The 22,935-nt window shown below is 37.3% G+C and overlaps 1 protein-coding gene across 1 annotated transcript in view; it reads right to left on the bottom strand.

The window, feature by feature from the left end:
* SEPSECS (Sep (O-phosphoserine) tRNA:Sec (selenocysteine) tRNA synthase) overlaps nucleotides 1-13,512 on the bottom strand; it is a 32,507-nt gene extending 18,995 nt beyond the window's left edge. The window contains exons 1-6 of the mRNA XM_032853958.1: nucleotides 13,306-13,512; nucleotides 12,345-12,499; nucleotides 9,923-10,041; nucleotides 9,433-9,591; nucleotides 6,247-6,400; nucleotides 3,248-3,350 (exon numbers count right to left, since the gene is read on the bottom strand). Coding sequence (XP_032709849.1) covers nucleotides 3,248-3,350; nucleotides 6,247-6,400; nucleotides 9,433-9,591; nucleotides 9,923-10,041; nucleotides 12,345-12,499; nucleotides 13,306-13,419 — 804 coding nt within the window. The 5' untranslated portion in view covers nucleotides 13,420-13,512. The remainder of the gene's footprint in view (nucleotides 1-3,247; nucleotides 3,351-6,246; nucleotides 6,401-9,432; nucleotides 9,592-9,922; nucleotides 10,042-12,344; nucleotides 12,500-13,305) is intronic.
* Nucleotides 13,513-22,935: the final 9,423 nt, after the last annotated feature.

Below are 22,935 nucleotides of genomic sequence, written 5' to 3'. Positions count from 1 at the left end.
CACACTGAACTAAATGGGCCATTTTGTAGCTACGGGACCTAGGGCCAGTCACTTAATCCTTCAGAGTTTGTTTCTTCATTTGCAGAAAGGAAATAAATAATAAGTACACCTTAAATTGTTAGGATTAAGCTAATAAACTTTAAAAGTCTAGCAGAATTCCTGACAAATGGTGGGTACTCAATAAATGGCATTACTAATGGCATATTACTAAGAAGAACTATGGAGATGAATTAAAACTAACTATAATTTTTTTTAGAATGTCATCAACAGCAAGTCTCACTCAATAAGACCCAAGTATTTCCTTGGCTTAAAGCAACAGTGCCACCACCTCATTTTGTGAGGGCCAATTTGGGAACATTAAAACATTTAAGTACAGTTTTTTTCCTTTTAAGAAATGCTAATTTTAGAAGTTAATATAGTATCTGCAACAATACAGTAACTTTAAATATCACTCACCCATCTTAAAAGTGTTATTTTCTGATTAAAGTTTCAGTAAAATCACCTCACAAATTAGAATTGATGACAAAGTAGAGCATGCTTTCAAAATAATTGAGACTGCTAAAAATTAAAGAGGAAAGGGGAAAAGGGAAATAACAAATCACTGAAATAAAATGTTTTCAAGAATTCCAGTATAGAGGGTGCCTGGGTGGCTCAGTTGGTTAGATGTCTGCCTTCCATTCAGGTCATGATCCCAGAGTCCTAGGATTAAGCCCTGCATCGGGCTCCCAGCTCAGCCAGGAGTCTGCATCTCCCTCTGACCCTCCCCTTTCTCATGCTCTCTCTCTCTCAAATAAATAAATAAGATCTTAAAAAAAAAAAGATTTCCAGTGTGGAAAATTATACAACCTTTCTTGGCTACCATTCACATTGGAAATAATCTTGTCTAGAATTATGACAGAGGGGTGCCTGGGTGGCTCAGTGGGTTAATAAGCCTCTGCCTTCAGCTCAGGGTCGTGATCTCAGGGTCCTGGGATCGAGCCCTGCATCGGGCTCTCTGCTCAGCAGGGAGCCTGCTTCCCCCTCTCTCTCTCTGCCTGCCTCTCTGCCTACTTGTGATCTCTGTCAAATAAATAAATAAAAATATTTAAAAAAATAGAATTATGATGGAAAAGTTCCTTAAAAAGTTAAGGAATAATGGAAAAGGATATGAAAGTAATGATAGATAGTCTTCCTCTGGCATAACATGCCTACCAGCCACTCCACCTGGAGATTTATGTTATATAAACTAATCATTTCCTCATTGGTTAGCTGAATTTGAGTTGGGCTTCTGTTACCTGCAGCTAGTTGTGCCCTGATACAACCTTTCAGTAAAGAAGTTAAGCAAATCAGCTAATACTATCATATAAACTACATTTATATGAGAAATGATACTAGTATACTCCAAAAATTATTATTATTATTTTTAACCAGCTAGGACCTACTGGGCTAAGGAGCATTCACCAGTGCACTGGAGAAGGCCACAGATAATCTGTGAATAAGTCTTCCCCAGGTAACACAAACCACATGTGTGTCAAAATTAAGTATGTGATTAACACCATTATGCACATAGATTATATAACTCATACCATACATGGATAATAGCTATCCACATCTTAATACAAGTAATTAACCACTCTAAGTAAATATAATATTTCATTTATTCATCCAATTTTTCCAGGAACCAGTCACTGAATATCAATTATGTAACACATTCTGTCTTAAGTATTGAAGACATAACAGTGAACAAAACAAAGTCCTTTCTCTAACAAAATCTTAATTCCAGTTATTACCAATAACTAAACAATAAAAAAAATAAACATCATATCAAATGGTGATATGTGCTACGGAGAAAAAGAACAAGAGGCCATCAATTTTAAGAAGCACCCAAATTTTCCATACTACTAGGTAAGAAAAAACATTGTCAATTAAATACACTATAAGACACCACTGATTCTAAGACACCCCAATTTTACAGACATTATAATGTGGAAAACTGTGTACTTTAGAATAAATGAGTATGATATAAAATAGGAAAAGGGAGTCAGAAAATGCACGCAAAAAAAAAGGAACCTGAAGTTTTAGATAGGGTGTCTGAGAGAGGTAAAAAGCCACGCAGCTCTCTGGAAGAGGAACCCAGTGAGAGGATGAAACAAGAGCAAAAGCAGGGCAGTGCGCACACACATGGCACAATGAACAGAAAAAATGTGCCCAGAGGCAGCGGGTCAGAGAGAGAGGGCAGTAGTAAATGAAACTGGAGAAGGTGCAGAGGCCTGAGTACATAAAGCCTCGCAAGCCATGGCTATGCCTCTAATTCTGAGCAGGACGGGATGCCCAGGAGTATTTTCAAAATAAGAATCTACAACAGGGGTGCCGGGGTGGTAAAGTCAGTTAAGTATCTCACTCTAGGTTTTGGCTCAGAGCGTGATCTCAGAGTTGTGGGATGGAGCCCTATGTCGGAGGAATCTGCTAGAGATTCTCTCTCCCTCTCACTCTGCTCCTAACCCCCACATGCACGCTCTCTCTCTCTCTCTCTCTCTCACTAAAATAAATAAATAAATCTTAAAAAAAAAAAAAAGACTCTATGGGGCGCCTGGGTGGCTCAGTCTGTTAAGCATCTTGTTCGGCTCATGTCCTGATCCCAGGGTCCAGGGAGGGAGGGCTGAGTTGGGCTCCCTGCTCAATGGGGAGTCTGCTTCTCCCTCTCTCTCTGTCCTCCCCCAGCTCGTGTTCTTTCTCTCTCTCTTTCCTTCAAAATAAATAAATAAATAAAATTTTTAAAAAAGAATCTAAAACAGATGACTAGGATCTGGCTGATCCTTAAAATAACAAAATCATAACTTTTTTTTAAACCTGCCAACTTCATAGTTATACACTCAAATGTTTACAAATGAAGCCATTTCCACCCTAGGATAATAAGTTATAGTGATTCCTTAAATACGGAATAAATCATCAATATAGTTTTAAAAATACAATAACCCAGTATATTAGAAAAGCAACAATACTGGTAATGAAACAATCTCAGAAAGTTAAAAAAAAAATAAGCTACTAAGTAGTTCTACGTTGGTCCTGACCAAAGCTATCAGTCTAATAACCAGCAAAGAAGAGTCACTTTTACCATATGGATATTAGATGCCAATTTCTAATGCTCCATGAAGGTGAAGATACCACAGTCGATTTTACTATATTAAGTAGTAAGAAAAACGAAGGAATAATCTTGTAATATATTAAAATCATTTTTTCCCGACATTATCTTTTTAAACTCTCTTACCTGCTGGATGAGGTGCATACACTTTGAAGACTGCACTCCGTATGCATTGTTGACTATATGTGGGATGCCATAATTAGCACAGATCACAGCCAGTTCTTCTACTCTACAAACATAAATATTCAACAGAAAGACATATTCCTACTGTGCTTTTATAAATTACAGTGTGAAAATTTCTTTAATTCAATAGTTATTCTTAATGTACACCAGAAAAAAAATGGGAAAACTGAAATTTCTACAGTGGTATTTTAGCATTTTCAGCAGCAGGCACTTTAGGATAAACCTAAAAAAGCTTTTAAATTAATATTACCAATAAATGAGAAAATGGGTATTTATCAAAATCTGTACAGATGGTAGCTTTTAAATCACTTTAAGATTTCCCATATAAAAAACAAGAAGCAGATTATAATGACCCCTTCATGAGGTGGTATGTTCATTTTCAAATGCTTTTGGTTGCTTATCATACTAAAGCTAATAGCTGCAAAATAATTAGCATGTCTTGAAATCTTAGGAAATCTTACATTTAACATCTCGTAAAGTAAAAAATACATTTTCAAGTAGACTTTAATGTATTAAAAAATACAGAACATTAAATGTTTCAGTACCAAAATAACACTTTCCAACAACTTGCAAACTAAAGGATCTTTTAAATAGCTGCTGGTTTTAAATTCACTCTTACTTTTTCATTTGACACTCCTTATATTAAAACAATTTGAGAGTCTAACTCTATGCAAAGTAAGGTAATAAATTTCAATTAGAGTGTAATAAATGATGTTCCCTTGCAAAACCAAATACTACTTATGACTGAGGCCATTTCTAATAGAAATGTCTTCACATGCTATGAAGCTAAAACTAAATCCTATGATTTAATAAAACTAAATTTTTTTAAAAAATGTTCTTTCTACAATACAAAGAATTTGGAAGCAAAGCATTTTTACTCAATAAAAGTTCCTTCCCATAAGGATGTATTTCAAATATATATTATATGATTTTATCATTTATTTTTGCAAAATACATTTTCTTTTTTAGATGTTTATTAATATGTTCTTAAAGTACAGATAGGAATGATATTATTCTGTTCTTCTGTCAGAGGTTTTCAGTTTACTATTTCCTTAAGGTATTATGAATTAAAAAGTCATTTTATCATTCATTTTCATAAACCTCACAAACTGACAGAGGAACCTTTCTATTACTCAAATTAATCAAATGTTGTTTTTAAAAAACAGAACTTTTCTGGGTACGAACAAGTATTTTCTTCATAAAAGTCACTTTTGTATGTTTGTGTTCTAATAAAAGCATTCCTTAATAATAAAGCTCCTTTAAAGTATGATACTATAACATAAAGTACTATTTTAAGAAGGAAAAAAAATCACTTGTGAATTATTTTAAATATTCAGAATTGATCAAATCTGCTAGTATTTAGGGGGTGCATAAAGGTATTTAATGAAAGGCAAGGAGACAAAAAATATCCTCCATGTGGATCAAACTGTATTATAACTTAGTGGCCAATTTAAGATGTCTGTCAGATAGAAGAAATGATATGCCTTTTTTTTACATTTCCTTTGACTGATCTGGTCCCACAATATTCTGTCCAATTAACTGATAAAGACCATATATATATATATATATATATATATATATATCCCTATTCAAATTAAGACTATAAAGGAATAAGCTTAATGTAAAGAAATCAAAATATATTTTAAATTTAATAAAATCAGAAATTCAAACATATTAATAACTGTGCATCACTATTTTCCTAAAGTTTACTCTTATCAGAAACATTCATTAGATAACAGAACTAAAAAGTGGCATTTAAGAATTTGCTGATAAAAAACTTTTGTGGTTTTTTTCCAAAGGAGAGAACAATGTAAAAGACTTAACTCTATACCAAGTATACTGTAAACATCTAAAAAAAATCAAAATGAAACAAAACTAACCTCAAGCATAAACAATCTATCACAAATACCCATGTGCTATTTTTGGAAATGTGACTTATTTCTATCACATGAAAATTTTTCTAGATAGGAAAATCATCAATGAAGAATGAATAGTGATGTTTATTTAATATTTCAATGCAAATTTAAAAACTGATTGGTAAGTAATGCATAAACAAGTAAAGCATATGCAATATAATCTTAAAATAGAATTCAGAGTCCCAAATTAAACAAGGTAAATTTTCAAGAGCATGGTCTTAACATGTCTCTTAAAACATGCCTATAAAATAATAAATAGTAACATACATTCATTAATGCCAAATTGTGTGAGTCCATGAATTAAATAAAACTAAAGTATAATTTGATCTTAAAAAATAGACCAAAGTCAATATAGTTTTTAAAATTACCAGCACTTCTGTTCAAAATGTTAAAATGAAACAAAGAGTTGCTGTCAAAACTAGAAATCTGTATTACTATACCCAAGCCTATTACATTTTCAGAATTAAATCTGTGGACATCCTTTAGAAAAGTATGCTTTTATTTTCTTAAACATATGCATTCTTCTCAAAATGCAGAGACATCCACTGTGTACACTTAAGTGTACATCTGAGTTAATCTTGTAATTAAAAAATTCAAAAGGCAATAAATAATCCTAAAATTTCCTATTCAAAAAATTTGTTAATACTAATAGTTCTTATATAGGAAAACTAACTGTAAGATCAAAGAGATAGAGATAGCAATGAAAACAAGTAAATCCAACATTATGCTTAGAAGCTTCTACTAAATAATGAGGAAAAGATGCAGAGATCAGAAACAGAAAAAAGCAAGAACACAGAGATGTTCTGTGTCTACACAGGTGATAAAGAGATCTCCACTTGGTATTAGTTGTTTTTCCTTCTTCTATATCAAATTTTTATTTTCCCAAACCACCAAGCTTTTTCTCTGCTAGTCCATTTACCTATTTACTACCCAATGTTACTTAAGCATCTTTGAGAATCAGCATATCTGCATTTTATTTGAAAGACCCAATGAAAACCTAAAGGACAATATTTGCAAATGATTTACCTATCAGGCACCCTTGGAGCGAAACAGGATGTAGTGGAATGAACACACAGAATGGAATCAGGCCCAAGTTCCTGGACTTTAGACTCCACTGCTTTCAGGTCTGTGCGCAGCTCGTCACCTTCTACAACATTCTCTATCACCACAGGCTCAAAACCTAACCAAGCCAATCAGAAATCAAAAATGTTAGATAAACTAAAATAAGGGAAGATCCTGGAACTCTAGGTAGCAGTGCTATTCCACACAAGAACTCTAAATCCCGTCAGTGAACCCTCCCTGAATAATAGAGACATGGCTTGATACTGGTAGGACTCAAAAGCAGGCCAAAATAATGTGAAGGACTAGTAGACCACAAATAGGACCACAAATTTACTTAACACTTAGATAGGACTACAAAGATTAATTCTGGGAAGGAAAACAAATGTCAAATAAATACCTAAACAAGTAATAACACAGTCATTGATGACAAAAAGGATCATTTGGCACAATTCAACTTCAGACCCCAGAAAAGTAAATCTACTCATTCTCCGGCAACATTTCACTTTTTTTTAAAAGATTTTATTTATTTATTTAATTGACAGAGAGAGAGACAGCAAGAGATAGGGAACAGAGCAGAGGGAGTGGGAGAGGGAGAAGCAGGCTTCCCGCAGAGCAGGGAGCCCAATGTGGGGCTCAATCCCAGGACCCTGGCACCATGACCTGAGCAGAAGGCAGACACCTAACTGATTGAGCCACCCAGGCACCCCTGGCAACATTTCATTTTTAAGTTCACTTTATTTCAGAGATGGACAAGAATAACAATACAATTCAAGTACTAAAACAAATCACAATCACCAATTTAATATTTTACTCCTAAAGAAAAAGTAACGAACTTTAGTAGTTTACTGACCACTGACCTATCCCACAGTTTCACAAAGGCCTTCTATAATTTAAATATAAAAACTATTTCTCAATTTTCAATTGAATTAGTACACTTAACTAGCATATGATCAAAGGTCGCCCCAAATAATAACTGTGTAATCTTGTATGGTGAACATTTAGGTATCCATAAACTTCAAGAGTTGTATGTGCAATATAGACACCAAACACTGCACAGAGCACTTAGATAACCAAATACTTTGTAATGCTACTAAGTACTTAGGGTATAAGTAAAATCTAAGTGGTCAGAGTCTTACAAACTGGATAGAAAATAAACTTGGGAGATTTTACACATCAAATTATTATGTAGTCACATCTTCAGTATTCCTAAATAGCAAATCTACAGCAGGCTGGACTTATGCACTTAGGGGCTCTAAGAGACTTAGAAACCATTTACCTCAACTCACTCATTTCAAAGATAAGGGAGCCAAAATTCAGGAAAATTTAGTGGCTTCCCCAAGGTCAAACAGCAAATTAAAGCACAGTTATAAGCAAGTAGTTTTCTTCTGTGCTTAATAATCCATATCAAGTTGTCTGCATTCTATCTATAGAAATATAAAAACCTGGCCACTATAAAATCATCAATTCAATTATACTGGCTCAGAGATGTCCGGGTTTTATATCTATACTTTCATAGCTTTCAAAACAAACAAAACTTAAATAAGTAGTGCTTCCTAATGACAGCTTATTTTCTATTATTTTTCAAATTCTCTCGACCCAACCCTATTTTTGCCTTCAAACATCTAAAATGCAAGTTTTTTTGGAGGATACAACTATCTGGCTTCCTAAGAATATATCCTAAGAAAGGTTAAACTGTACATTGTAATATAAATCCTAATATCTTTTGGAAAAGTTTCCCATTTTTCAATATGGCAACCTTTCTCGTAAGTTTGGTAATTAGTTCTTTGGTTAACAGGATATAAATAAACAGACTTGACAACTTCATACTACTTAACATAAATCAGTGTATCTTTTTATCAATTTCTGCTATATGTCCTTACTATGAATCCCTTTAAATGGATTTCTTTAGGATTATTTATGCAGTTTAATTACAGGCCAATATAGTTTACTTCCTACAACAGACTGAGGCTATTCAAAATTAACTTTAAGTTCCCAAATTCACCTTGACTTAAGCAAGCTAAATACTAAAATACCAACGTAAAGTTTTTGCCTCACCTATATGTAATGATGCCTGGATCCTTACACTTGCGTTTATGGTCATAATTTATATGTATCCCATTTATGTATCTACACCCACCATTCCTGAAGCTCCTTAGTACCTTTATGCTCCAGGGATTACTGCTGGGTATTTCATATGTCATCCTGCTCAATGATCAAAACAATGTTGTGAGACAGATAATCATATTCCCATTTCAAAGAATAGGGATATATGATACAGACATTCCACTTTGGAGTATAGACCCTAAAGAATTCAAAGCAGGGACTCGAACAGGTATTCTTGCACCCATGTTTACTCAGCATTATTCACAAGAGCCAAAAGGTGAAAGCAATCCAGGTATTAATCAACGAATGAATGAATGAACAAAATGTAAGATATAAAGATATACAGAGGAGTATTACTCTTAGAAAAGGAAAGAAATTCTGATACATGCTACAACATGGATGAACTTTAAAGATATTGTGCTATATGAAATAAGCCCAGTCTCAAAAGGACAAATACACTATATTCCACTTATATGAAGGACCCAGAGTAGTCAAATTCATGGACACACAAAGTAGAACGGTGAATTCTAGGAACTGGGAGTAGCAGGGATTTTTAATGGGTAGGGATGTTTAATGGGTAGAGATCCAATTTAAGAGGATGGAAAAGTTCTGGAGATGGTGTTACACAATGATTGCACAACACTGTGAATGTATTTAATGTCATAGAATCTTAGCCTTAAAAATGATTAAAATTGGGGCACCTGGGTGGCTCAGTTGGTTAAGCATCTGCCTTAGGCTCAGGTCATGATCTCAAGGTCCTGGGATGGAGATGCCACTGGGCTCCTTGCTAAGCAGGGAATCTGCTTCTCTCTCTCCCTCTGCCTCTACTCCCCCGCTGCTCGTGCTTGCACTTGCTCTCTCTCTCAAATGAATGAAATATTTTTAAAAATAAATAATCAAATTAAAATGATTAAACCAGTAAATCTTATTATGTATATTTTATTACAATAAAAAGGAAGAATAAGAACACATTTAGTTTCTTTTTCATTCAATCACCTCTAAAAGGGTGAATTTTCTACATTATATATGTCACTTTTCTTCTTTTACCTGCAGTGATCATGGATTTAAAGCAGGACTTCTGGTCTATTCTCGGCCATATAATATACTTTGCTTTTGGTCTTTTATGTCGTAATGTTAAGAAACACAAGGTTAGACTCATACCAGTTGCCATGGGAACTACAAAGCAGTTGGTCACTGTAGGGACACCTACAAATAAGAAGTAAAGGAGAAATTAGTTATTTCACTAAAAAACCAGCATCCTTCTTGAAGAAATGATATAATTCTTCAATCAAATAGTAAGAGTTATAGACAGTGCTTCCTCTGTACTTGACCTCAGGAAGCTTACTGCCAAATTCATCCTCCAGGCTTATGGCTCTGATTTTCTATTTTTTCCTAAAGGATTTTTAAAAATATGTATGTCTTTATGTCTTTTCAAGAGCCCTTCAGGACCTGTTTGGAAAGAGGCATTAACAAAAGATATTAAGCAAAGGTGGGTGTGGCTGGTCAGCCAAAATATTATGATTAATATAGTACATACCAGCCAACTTCAAGATGTCCAGGACCAAAGAATTGGTAATTTTGTTCAAAAGGCTAGAACCTGCAGCTTTTGGTTGCACAGCAGAAATATCACCCGATCGTCCAATTCCGTGAATGAACCTAAGCAAAAAATGGGCCAACAACTGGACAAAAATATTCAGTGTTCTAAGTAATTCACTGTATAAGTATACAGGTACAATAATTAAAAAAAAAACACTAGAGGCAACACTTGACTACTGCAGATATATTTCATAAACTATTAAAAATGTGAAAATATCCTAGTTAAACTGAAATCAATTATATTACAGTAGCTAGTCTCCAAAGATGGCCACCATCAATTCCTTTTCTCCCTATGCACACACACTACTGTCAACACCAAGAAATGGAATCAAATTCCTCTCCCCTTGAATCTGAATTGGCCTTAGTGACTTGATTGGCCAGGAAGCATCTAGTAGAAGTGATGCTCTGGAATTTCTGATCTAGGTCAAAGAAGACATAAAGCTTCACCTGGCCTCTGGAAGGGCCTGCTCTTGTGGGAGCTCCCTCCTATAACCCAGATGCCATGCTGGGAGAGGCCCATGCCAGGTGTGAAGGCCATCTGAGCTCCCAGCCGTCTAAGTCAGTCAACCTGGATAAATTGCCCCAGTTGACCTAATAACTAAACTCTCAGCCAACTTCTGACTACAACTGCATGAGAGACTGGAAGCAATAATCATACTGCTGAGCCCAATTAACTTACCACAGAACTGTGAAAGACAATAATAATTACTGTTTTAAGCCATTAAATTTTCAGGTGGTTTGTTAACAGCAATTGAAAACCAGAATATATATGACATTAGATTCTCTTCTTTCTTTCATTTCCTTAACCAGAGCAGTGGACTAAGTTCCAATGGGGATGAGCTGCTATTTCAAATATAGCCTTAATTTAAAAAATACTACAGGTCACCCTTGGTGGGCGGGGCGGGGGGTGGTGGTTAGGGGTGCCTGACAGTCAAAAATCTAAGTATAACTTTGATTCCCCCAAAACTTAATTACTAATAGCCTACTATTGACTGGAAGCCTTACCAGTAACATAAGCAGTCAATTAGCACATATTTTGTATGTTATATGTATAGTACAGTGTTTTCTTACCATAAAACAAGTTAAAGAAAATGTTATTAAGAAGATCATAAGGAAGAGCAAATACATTTACAGTATTGTCCTGCATTCACTGAAAAAAATCCACATGAACTGCACAGTTCAAACCCATATTATTCAAGGGTCAACTGTATACACTCCTTGAAAAATCAGTGTGCAAATCCACTCATTTTAAATTAGATGAAATTATACACATGAAAGATACATCTGAGTATTTTTCAAAATCAAAAATGTTTGTACTGGGGCACCTGGGTGGCTCAATGGGTTAAGCCTCTGCCTTCAGCTCTAGGTCACGATCTCAGGGTTCTGGGATCGAGCCCCGGGTAGAGCTCTCTGCTTGGCAGGGAGCCTGCTTCCTCCTCTCTCTCTCTCTGCCTGCCTCTCTGCCTACTGTGATCTCTGTCTGTCAAATAAATAAATAAAGTCTTAAAAAAAATGTACTACTTGTAGTAATATCAGAAATCCATCACACTGGGATTATCACAGAACACTGGTGTCTGTGAAACATACTGAAACATAATGTACAAAGCATTTTTTAACAAATATTATAAATCATGTTATCAGCCCATTTTAACCACGAATTTTTCAGCCAAGTTACAGATCATTATCATTAGTTCTGACTGCAATGGTTTTGATTGAAATAAAATTCTACTATGCTCAGAAAAATTTCATCACCGAAAATTTCAAGACAGGAGTTTTTAAAAGTTTACCTATATTTCACAGAAAAGTGGAAGAACAGAGAAATGATCATATTTGGAAACACTACCAATGAAATGGTTAGCAGAATTGACAAAAAGCTTTCTAAAATATTGCAAAAGGAAAGTGACTTAATAATCTAAAGTTTAGCATACCATTCCTACATCTACTGCAACAAAGCAAGCTATTTATGAAATAGGATTCGGTTTAGATACTGACGAACATTTTAAAGTTCTACCTACATATCATTCTCTAAAGAACCATGCAATACCAGAAAAGAAATACGGCAAACTATCAACAACCTTAACATAGTTTAAACTCTTAAAACCAAACAGATTTATTATGTTAAATGCATAGGCAGTATTCTTAAACACCCAGAACGTTGACAGGATAACTAGAACCTTCTCCCAACTGTCTTGAAAAGCAACTACTCACACAAACTGTTTCCATCTCCCTGTTGCATCTGGTTTATATGTCCATTTGAATAGGGAAGAATAGGTCACCAATAGATGTTTTATAATTTAACATTAGTATTAACACCATTGTTTTTAACAAAAAAAAAAGAAAGGTTTTCTACTTTAAAAATATACCTGTAATGACGCCGAGCAACTAAGGCAGATGCCACTCTCCCTTCCCTTTCTCCCACACCACAATTGCCCAGGAAATTGTTGCTATCCATGATTGCAAGTTCATGTAAAAAAAGTTCAAGTGTACTTTCATCCCAACCATCCTCTGGACACTTGCCCTGGAAAAAAATAGAAAAGCTTATATTTCAGAAAATCATCCCCTAGAACTGTACTTCAATGAATTTTTTAAACTTTGCAGTGTGTATTTTGCCATGCTTCTTGCTTTCTAAATTTAGGACATAAATTCAGCATAAAGAAGAAACCTCGAAGAGGCAAAACATTTGTTACACGGCATTACAATTATCTACAGATTCCCAGAAGGGATAATAGATGAATACGATGACATTTACTCGGGTTTAAAGTTACAGTAAATTAAGGTAACTGAAAACAAATAAATTGTATCTTCAATGAGGATTCTTCGAACCAGACTGCTAAGACTAGGTCTTGTCAAACTTGAGTGAAATTAAAATTCGGGTTACTGGCAGGAACGAGACCCGTGAGGTTCTGCAGCAGTTGTTGGTTCGAGTTACTGTGTCCTGGTTTACAAACACAAAGCACTCCCCCAGTCCTTGGGATAGTCAGAGAGAGAAGGTGCGAACTTTGCCCTCTTCGCAAACAAAACAGTAAAGCAACTGGGACTTCCCCTCACTTCAGATCCCCAAGTTCGGAAAAAACAGAGGACTCAAAATCCGGACTCCCACAAGCTCAACTACACGCTCTGGGTTTTGCTGGTTTATGGTGAGGCTGAGAATTTGCTGAGAGCAGCAAGTCAGCCCAGCGCACCGCAAGCTGCGAGACACTCCGGGCACAGGTCTCAACCAACATACAGGTGTGGGTTGGCAGTACGCGGGACTAAAGGGGCGCTGGGCGGAGCCAGAGGCTCTGGGGGGCGCGGCAGCTGGGGAGTGACCCGACAGCTCGGTACCTTCTCCAGAAGCAGCCTTATGAGGTGCTCATGCGAGCGGCGGGCCTCACAGCCCTGCCGCACATAAGCCGGCGACACCAGCCGCTCGCCCGCCGCGAAGCTCTCGCGGTTCATTTTGTTGGTGGCGACAGTGATCAGCAAACACTCGACACACGCCGTACACACTAACTGAACCAGGATGCAACTCGCCGCCCGGACGGTACGGCAAGGCCTTGGGACAAAAATCTTGTCTCGCTTACGCACATGCGCAAACTGCCCTAGTTTGTGCGCCAGAAACCGTGGATTTGAGCATGCGCAGGGCTGTCCGTGCGTAAAGCGACTTTCGGAGAGTACCCCTGAGACAGACTTGGAGGAAGACTTCTGCCCTTGTGCAGAGAGGCTGAGGAGAGTAAGGGGGAGCGGAACTGTCTGGGCTTCTCTGGAGAAAAGCTTCCGTAGCTTGCTCTGTGTTCCAGCCCTGTTGAAGGGTGAGATTTGTGCAGTCTGTGCTTCAGTCTTACTTACACCGTGTTTCTCATATTCCACAACCTTTCCTCCTTACTTTCGTAGGTCTCCGTATTTGCCATTGCCTGACAGCCCGCTATGAAATAGCAGCGCCTCTGCAATAGAGAATTTTTACCCCCAACACTAATCACCCACCACCTGATTTTACTTTTTTTCTTGTACACCCCACGACCACACACCAATGGGTGTAAATTTTCTAAAGGTACAGATTTGTTTTTCTTTGCTATACCCCCAAGCACCTAGAACAGTGCCCAGAATACAGTAGGGGCTAAAAACAAACAAACAAAAAAAACATATTGATGAATTGCTTTGACCCTTCAACAACCTAGCGCTCGATATGGGAGATACAGAAATGAAAAGGTAGGATTCCTGCCTTCAGTTTCCTTGCACTCGTCTCCTTAGGTGAGCCTACAGTAATTCCTGACATTGCTCTTGTTCAGTGGTGTGCTAGAGTCCACTCGAACGGTTCCAGTTCTGCTTTCCAAGAGCTGATGTTAAATGTTCAGTAATTTTATGGGCTGGTTTTTAAATACGGCTGTTTTTTAACAATAGGTTATGTAAGTTTACAGTAAAGTTAACTATATGAAAAGCAAACGTGATAACTACACAAACTTGTCACTTCCTACCTACTTTTTCTACATTTTACTGTTATCTGTGCTTTTGAGATTATTTACATCTCTTATATCTGGACAGTGGAAATAGGACATGATGGTGTACTGCTGCACATCTCTTTTCAACTCCCTTTTAATGGTATCCTATTGTAAGCTTGAAATTGGCCATGGTGGGAGTATTTATGTAATAAATACTCAAGAAATGCTGCAAATGAGGCTTTGACCTTCCTGCCACTCCCCCCAGGAATTAGTTGTTTAACAAGTACCAACTCACTGCTGTTCCTTCTAATTGTTCCCAGGGTATCGATACCCACCATTTGTCAGCCTGGCACTTGTCAAACTGCATTTCAATTGTTAATTTTCTGTTTTCCTCAACTAGACTGTGAGCCCCTGTTTGACAAGGCAATATTTGATATCTGTGTTCAAAGCACAGAACTAAACACATAATAGATATTTGACAAATATTTATTGAATGATAGACCATTGAGAACTTTGTGAAATTATGCAGAAAGATAAAACACAAAAATAATGAGAATTTAGCTTACTTTTTAAAGTAAGCATCAGCCTTTAAACTTTTGAAGTGATGAGTTCTTATTCCCAACATATAACTCTTCTTGCAATTTCTCCTTTGGAAAAGCCTTCAAAACTGATTTGTCGATCACAAGCAAATGTGTAAAAATCACAAGAGCCATCTCATTACTGAGTGGATACACTAGGTTTCTGAGCCAGCAGTTTCTCTCACCTTAGTTTCTGGTCTTAATTTGGGAAAAAAATGTTTGTTTCTACAAACTAAATCCATAATCTAGCTCTGCCTTCATAGAAGTTATTTTAAAAAATACAAGCTCTGGAGGCAGTTGCAAAAGAAGTGTTCCGAAATTATTTTCATCCATTCTCTCACCCAATATGCACTTATTAAGCACTTATTGAGCATCTAATATTTTTAATAGGACAACATAAGAATAATTTCATTGCCCTTTAAGACATAACATAGTTAAAAATAGATCCAACATTCATAGATCTGAACTTTGCTTGTGTTGCTGGTTGTATGACTTTGGATACATTACTCATATTCCCTGAGCTTTGCTTTCCTCACTTGTAAAACAGAGACATGGAGAAAACCATCATGATGATTAAATGAGATGTAATTGTTCAGGCCATCTTCGCCTTGATAGACTTGACAAGGACCGGACCCTGTCTGATAGGATTAGAACCCCAGTCCATAATCTCTGCAACAGGTAGCTCAGGAAGCCAAACTACAACCCCTGCACCTATCTTGCCAGAACATTTAGGACTCAGTCGATGCCTGCCAGCTTCCCAGGTTTTTCACTCTCTTCCAACTCAGGACCAAGCAGAGAAAGCCAGATATGCTCTCCCTAAATCAGTGATCTAAGATGCTCTTTTCTAGTTAGCCTACCTCCATCTTCCCCTTGCCAACAAACCCCAATCAGAGCTGATCTGAACCCTTCCCAGTTTTCACCATAAAGCTTTTCCACTTCCCTGGCTGCCCTTGAGTTTGCCAAATGCAACTGATGGTGACTTACTCCCTTGCTCTAGCGAGCTCCGAATGAATAGTTTCTGTTTATTATCTGGGTGGTCTTTGTTTCTTGCCACAGTTTTCCTAAAGACTGCACTGAGAGCACTGAGACACGGTCTGCACTGTCCATCACCTCCTGGACCCCAAGCTTTGATCCAATGTGGTCCCCACAGAGGACCCTTGTGCCTTGCTGCGTGTGGTTTGTAATGTCTGTGCCTACATCATCAGTGCTGGGTCCAAACTCTGCTATCTTTGCATTGAGTTCCTCAGCTATTTATTCTACTTAAGTTATCCTTGGTGGAATCACACTATTCCTTTTCATCCTTTTGGGGGAGGCTCTCTTTTATACTTTCATTTTGTATTGTGTTATCTGAAAGTATGATTTGTCATAAGGAGGATCATAGGGTAGAACACAGCCATAGGCCCTATAAACCTGTTGTTCAAGCCAGCCTCACAGACCAATGAGTTTGCAGTTCTTACCAGATGGGCATCCACTGGACAAACTTCACTGTGGATCAGTTTTATTAACTGGGTGAGGCACCTCTTCCTAATTTGCCTTCAGTTTAGAGGGAGTGATCTCTCTAATTTTCTACCTGCCAGGGAGTTAGTGTTTGGAGGGGGCCAGCGTTCAGGCGGGGCACTTGACACACAAAGAACACAAGCATCACTTTCAATCAGTCTTTGCAGGCTCTTCTGAGGTTGTCTGAGCCTAAATCCGCTCCTCCTCCAGGAAAAACTGCTGCTTCTTATATGTGTTGTCATTATAATCACGGCTCTGGTGGCTGTCTCTCTAAATGGTGTGACTTCAGCTGTAAGGATTTGCGCCTTCAGTGGCCACTCTGCGGAACATTTGACTTGAATAAATTTTGTATTTAATGAGCACCCTAGAAAAGAAGGGGAATTAAGATTTCCTAGGTCAATGGGCAGCAGTTTTTAATTGGTATAGCAAATCCTCCAAAAGAAATTCTGGTTCAAAAATTATTTCATTAAAAGATTATTTGGCCAAAGCTAGTGAGCAATTTGACAAGCCTAAGCAACAAGAAACTAAACTCATTTCCTAGTAAATCCTCCCTCTCCTTGTCTTCCCCTTGCCTCCCTATATCCAATATCCCCTTTCCTCTTTATCCTTCTCATCTCTGTCTTTCTTCACTTGTGTCAATTACGTCTGTCTCTTCCTCTTGAGCAGACCCTCTATGATTTCCCAACAACCTTCTAGCACCATAAAATGTCAGTTGCCTCTAAAGATCCATCTCTCTTATGAGCCAGATATACAGCAACTGTAGAATTTAAACTTTGGACCCAAGATGAATTAAGAGCTGTAGTTAAGGGCCTCCCTACAAGACCCCCAACAAGACCAGGAACTATTCCTAGAAGAATTTACAATTATTTTGTGTGTATATGATTCAGGGTTACCCAGCCTACATCAGCTTGTCCATGTGTTGGTCAGGACCACAGATGCTAAATCTTGAATAGCAAAAGCTGATTGGATTAACCCAGAAAGAGATCTACAGCATCTCTTTTGCCATAATAAAGCTAGGGTTAAAAAAAAAAAAAAAGCCTGAAAAGTAGGGCAAAGCCTCTTACCAGTAATATCCCTAAACATTTCCAATAAAAATTGATTGGACCATAATTTAATAATGAAAACAGAAAAGTAAAAATGAAAGAGATTTTTGTGCTAGACTAGAAAATCCCTCTGACAACATTTGGGAGGTTCACCAAAGGTGTCAGTGTGAAAGAAGCCCTTTCATCTCAATCTGTCAATGGAGTTAAACCTGAAGCTGAAGACTGATTCAAAAATAGAATAGGAAATAGCACCTTTTCCTGAACAGTTGTTGGAACATTTTAAGAAGGGTTTCAAACAAATGGGTGATGGGTATTAAGGAGGGCACTTATAGTGATGAGCACTGGGTTTTTTATGTAAGTGATGAATCACTAAATTCTACTCCTGAAAATTAGTAGGTCTACTAATAGACTTATTATTTTGTCTTTCAAACAACTCCCAGATTTTTTTCCTACCTGCCAGTTCTTAACTATAGCACTTGAATCCTTGAATGAAAAACATTACTTTCTGCTCTGTGATAACATTCCTGCAAATTTAATAAGGAGAGACTTACTCTACAAATGGAATTGTAATATTAAATGCTTAACAGAGGAACTATTAAGGTTCTGGAGGACTCCTCTATTCATAATCAAGTTGTGTCTGAGATAAATATATATATATATATATATATATATATATATATATATATATATATATATATATAATTGGTATAGCAAATCCTCCAAAAGAAATTCTGGTTCAAAAATTATTTCATTAAAAGATTATTTGGCCAAAGCTAGTGAGCAATTTGACAAGCCTAAGCAACAAGAAACTAAACTCATTTCCTAGTAAATCCTCCCTCTCCTTGTCTTCCCCTTGCATATATATGCCTTTGTCCTCCTAGATAAAAACCTTGTCATCACACCTGACATTCTATGACCTTCAAAGTCTCTTGATGCAGAAAAAAATAATTGGAGCAGAACCCAGAGAGTAGATAGATCCTACCAAACTGCTACCCAATATCTCCAATATCCTTTGAAGCCAGAAGCAAAGGAAGGGAAGCCAGAAGCAAAGGAAGGGTTCAAAGCTATACTTGAAGGTCTTATATCCAGAGACACCTCGGTGGCTCAGTTGGTTAAGCATCTGATACTTGACTTTGGTTCAGGTCACCATCTCAGGGTCATGATCTCAGGACTGTGAGATTGAGCCCTGTGTCTAGGCTCTGCACTCAGTGAGGAGTCTGTTTGAGATTCTCTCTCTCTCTCTCCTTCTCCCTCTGCCTCTCCCCTAAATAAAATCTTTGAAGGTCTTATATCCAAAGGCCTTCTCAGACCATGCACAAACCCCTGTAACACTCCACTCTTGTCAGTAAAGAAACCAAACAGGTAAAGATTATTAATTTTTTCAAGACTTCAGGAAAATCAATAAAATTGTTGTCCCTTGCTTCCCACTAGTACCTAACCCAAATATCATCTTGGCATAATTCTACCTAAAGTGAGTTGCTTTCTTGTAGTCAATCTTTGCTTTGCCTTTTTCAGTGTGCCAATCCAGGAAAGCATATTGCATTCAGTTATCATGTCTCCTTCATTTCTTGTTTTCCATGACTGTGACAATTTTGAGGAATACTGGTCAGGTATTTTCTAGAATGTCCCACAATTGGAGTTGGATATTTTCTCATGGTTAGACTAGGGTTATTGGTTTTGGAGAATGCCACAGAGGGGCACTGCTCTTCTTATATCAGGTGTACATGATATTCAAATGACTTAATCACTTATGGTATCCTAGATTGGATTCTGAAGTGGAAGGAAGTCACTAATGAGAAAACTAGAGAAATCCAAGTAATAACTGAAGAGTGGTCAAGAGTATGTGTCAAGTTGGCTTCTTAGTTTTGGTAAATGTATTATGGTAAGATAAAATTAACATTAGGGGAAACTGGATGAAGGATATATGAAAACCTTCTGTTTTATCTCTGTAATTCTAAAATCATTCCAAAATAAAAAGTCTATTTTTTAAAAATTAAAGGGACATTTTCAGATAAAAACTGAGAATTTTCACCAATAGAGCACCATGAAAGGAAACCCTAAAGGGTGTCCTTAAGGCAAAAGAAAAATGGTTTTAGATGGAATATCAAATGCAAGAAGGGGTAAAAAGCAACAAAAATGGCTAGTTAATTGTGAATGAAAGTGGGTTAATATTAGCTATATAAAAAACTACAGTTATGTATTGAGGGGTTTATATAAGAGCTTAATTGATGTTTAATTAGGGAGGGGTGTAGTAAATAGAGTAGAAGTGTTCCAAGGGCTTTGTACTCCTAGAGTGGCCTATAGAGTTTATTAGAAGGGAGAATCTTGGTGTTTTCTCCAGACTTGCTAAGTCAAAATTCCCATTTCAACAGAGTCTTCCTCTGTGATTTACATACACATTAAAGTTTAGGAAATTCTGTCCCAAAGGTATTTGTATTATCTCAAAAGAGAGTAAAAGTACCAATTGACATTAGATTTTTACAGATGTGGAAATTATTCTTTAATCTCTAGGGTAACCAATTATGAAATAGTAAAAAATTATATAATTTCTAAATGAATACAGGAAAAAAAAGAAAAATAATAAAAAATGACCAGTTCAAAAGAAGGCAGGAAAGAGAAAAGGAAATGGGTAGGACACATAGAAACCAGTATTAAATATAAGCTAAATATTCCTTTTAGAAAATGATAATTATCAGACTAGATTTTTTTTAAGATATTTATTTATTTATTTATTTTACAGAGAGATCACAAGTAGGCAGGGAGTCAGGCAGAGAGAGAGAGGAAGCAGGCTCCCCGCTGAGCAGAGAGCCCGATGTGGGGCTTGATCCCAGGACCCTGGGATCATGACCTGAGCCGAAGGCAGAGGCCTAACCCACTGAGCCACCCAGGCATCCCATCAGACTAAATTTTTAACAACAAAAGCAATTGCATGCTCTTTCCTGAGAGCACATCTAAAACCAAAACCTATGAAAAAATTAAAAGTTGAAAGAAAAGGAATGGGGAAAGTTATAACTTGCACACATTAACAAAAAGAAAGCGAGCATAGATTACTAATATTACTTTAAAAGTAGACTTTAAGACAATTAGCATTATTAAACATAAAGAGGAATACAGCATAATGATAAAAGATTCAATTCACCAGGAAGATAGAATATTTCTAAATTTGTATATACATAATAACATAGTTTAAAAATATGTAAAACCAAAACTGAAAAATGAAAAATAGGCAAATTTACAGTCATACTGGGATATTGAACTCATAGTACAAGTTAACCCCCCAAATTAGTAAGGACACAGAAACACGATGTTTGGCAACTTGACCTAATGTACATTCATTCGTAGAATACTATACCAAACTGCAAAGTGTACATTCTTTTCAGGTCCACATGAAACATTTACCAGAATTGACTGTATCCTGGGTCATATAAGTCACAACATATTTCAATGCTGTGAAATCATGCAGAGCGCACTCTCTGACATAAGACAACTAAGCTAAGAATCAACAATAAAAACAAGGCTTATTTGGAAATTAAGCATAATCTATACATCAAAAAATAATACAGTAGAAATTAAAAAGAATGTTTAACTGAACGGTAATAAAAATACCACATATCAAACCATACTTAGAAGGAAACTTTTAAAGTATACAAGAGGGGAGTGGGGGGAATAGGAGGGAAAGCATATAGTAGAAAAGGAAAAAAAAGGCTTTACTCTCTGAGCTAAGATTTTATCTCAAAATTTAGTAAAAGAACAGAAAACAAACCCAAAAAATATGGAAGGAAAGAAAGAAGAAAGACCAGAAATTAGGGAAATAGAAAACAAAAAGGAGATTAGCAAAACCAATAGTGGTTTCTGTGGGGGAAAAAAAAAAAAAAGCTACAGATGAAGTGAGGAGAGTCCAGGTCCAAAGGCCAGGAAACTGCAAGAAGGCAGTGTGGGGGGAGGTTGATGGGCAGCAAGGGGCTAAGGAGGGAGAGAAGGGGCCAGATTTTCAATGGGGGATTTGAAGTGAAATGCTGTACCTTCTGGAAGAAATCCCCATCCTCCATATCCTTATGAAACATTTAGTAAAATAGTCTTATTAATCCACTATAGGTTTGGGTGTATTTGGGGGAGGCCTTGAAACACTATATCCTGCTGTCAGGGTGGTCAGAGAGTGAAATAAAGATAGCTCAAAAGCACCTGGTCCTCTGATTTACACTAATAAACATTTGTACCGAGCCCCCGTGTGGGGTGCTGCTCTATCCTTACCTGCAATGGCTCATCCAATCCTCCCAGGAACACTACAATGCAGGTATGAGTATCTTCACTCCACGTTATAGCTGGCAAAGCTGAGTGTTAAGCAGGATGGCCCCGGTGGTCAAGGTAAATAGCCAGGATTGTGACCAGACGTCTGATTTCAGGGACTGTGCTCTCTCCCACTCTTCCACCCTGTCAATATGTAGTATCAGGGTTCTATCCAATGGGGTGTGCATGGAGTAACAAGATTAGAACCAGAAGGGGAGAGAGGACAAGTTGCCAAGAAGTGTACTGAGCCACAAAGCTATGAACAGAAGAGCACCCCACAGTAGTAGGACCGAGATTCCTTGATGCTGAAAGTGCAGAAAGCATTATAGACCCTCTGCTCCAGAACCACTCACACCTCTTCGGTCAGCAATGTCATCATGCCTCACTCCACCCCTTCCTCCCCCCCACTCCGGCCAATGCCACCACCTAGACCAGGCCTCTGCCATCTCCCCTTGGACAAATGCAGTGGCCTCTCTGCCCTCCACTCTCCACTCTCCACTTTGGCTTATCATCCCTTATCCCACTCCAGTCCCCACTCAGCAGCAAGAAGTATCTTTTAACTATACATCAAATTACATGCTTCCTCTTTAAAGTTTGCCCAGCAGGCTGAGCATGCAATCCACGCTCTTGATCTTGACTTGTAAGGCCCTACAAGGTCCAGCCCCCCACAGACACTGAGCACTATCCTCCCTCAACTGGTGAGCTCCCACCTCACTGACCTCCCTACAGACCCAGAAACACACCTGTTTCTTTTCTCACCTCAGGACCTATACACATGCTCTGCCTGCTGCCTTCAATGACCTTGCCCTCTTCATTTTGCATGGCTGGCTTCTAGTTCCCCTCCAGTATAAATGTCATTTCATGTGAGAAGCCTTCCCTGAATGTCTTATCTAATCAAGAACTTAATTTGAAGTAAATGGTATGTATATTCACTTAAAATTCTTTTACGAATTGATTGCTTATGTAATGTCTGGAATGGGAGCTTCTGGAAGCTTGTATTTATTCACCTAATCTTCCTAGCACTTAGCACGGGGCCCAGCACATGGAATGCATTCACAAACATTTTTGAATGGAGAAATGATAAGAATGGATTCCAAAGATTGCTTATCATTTGGAGGTTGCTGAATGAAC

The sequence above is a fragment of the Lontra canadensis genome, unplaced genomic scaffold (assembly GCF_010015895.1).
Source record: "Lontra canadensis isolate GAN:19392208 unplaced genomic scaffold, GSC_riverotter_1.0 scaffold1, whole genome shotgun sequence".
Classification (NCBI taxonomy): Eukaryota; Metazoa; Chordata; class Mammalia; order Carnivora; family Mustelidae; genus Lontra; species Lontra canadensis.
The sequence above is the reverse complement of the archived record's forward strand: the minus strand, read 5'-3'. Positions and strand labels throughout refer to the sequence as shown.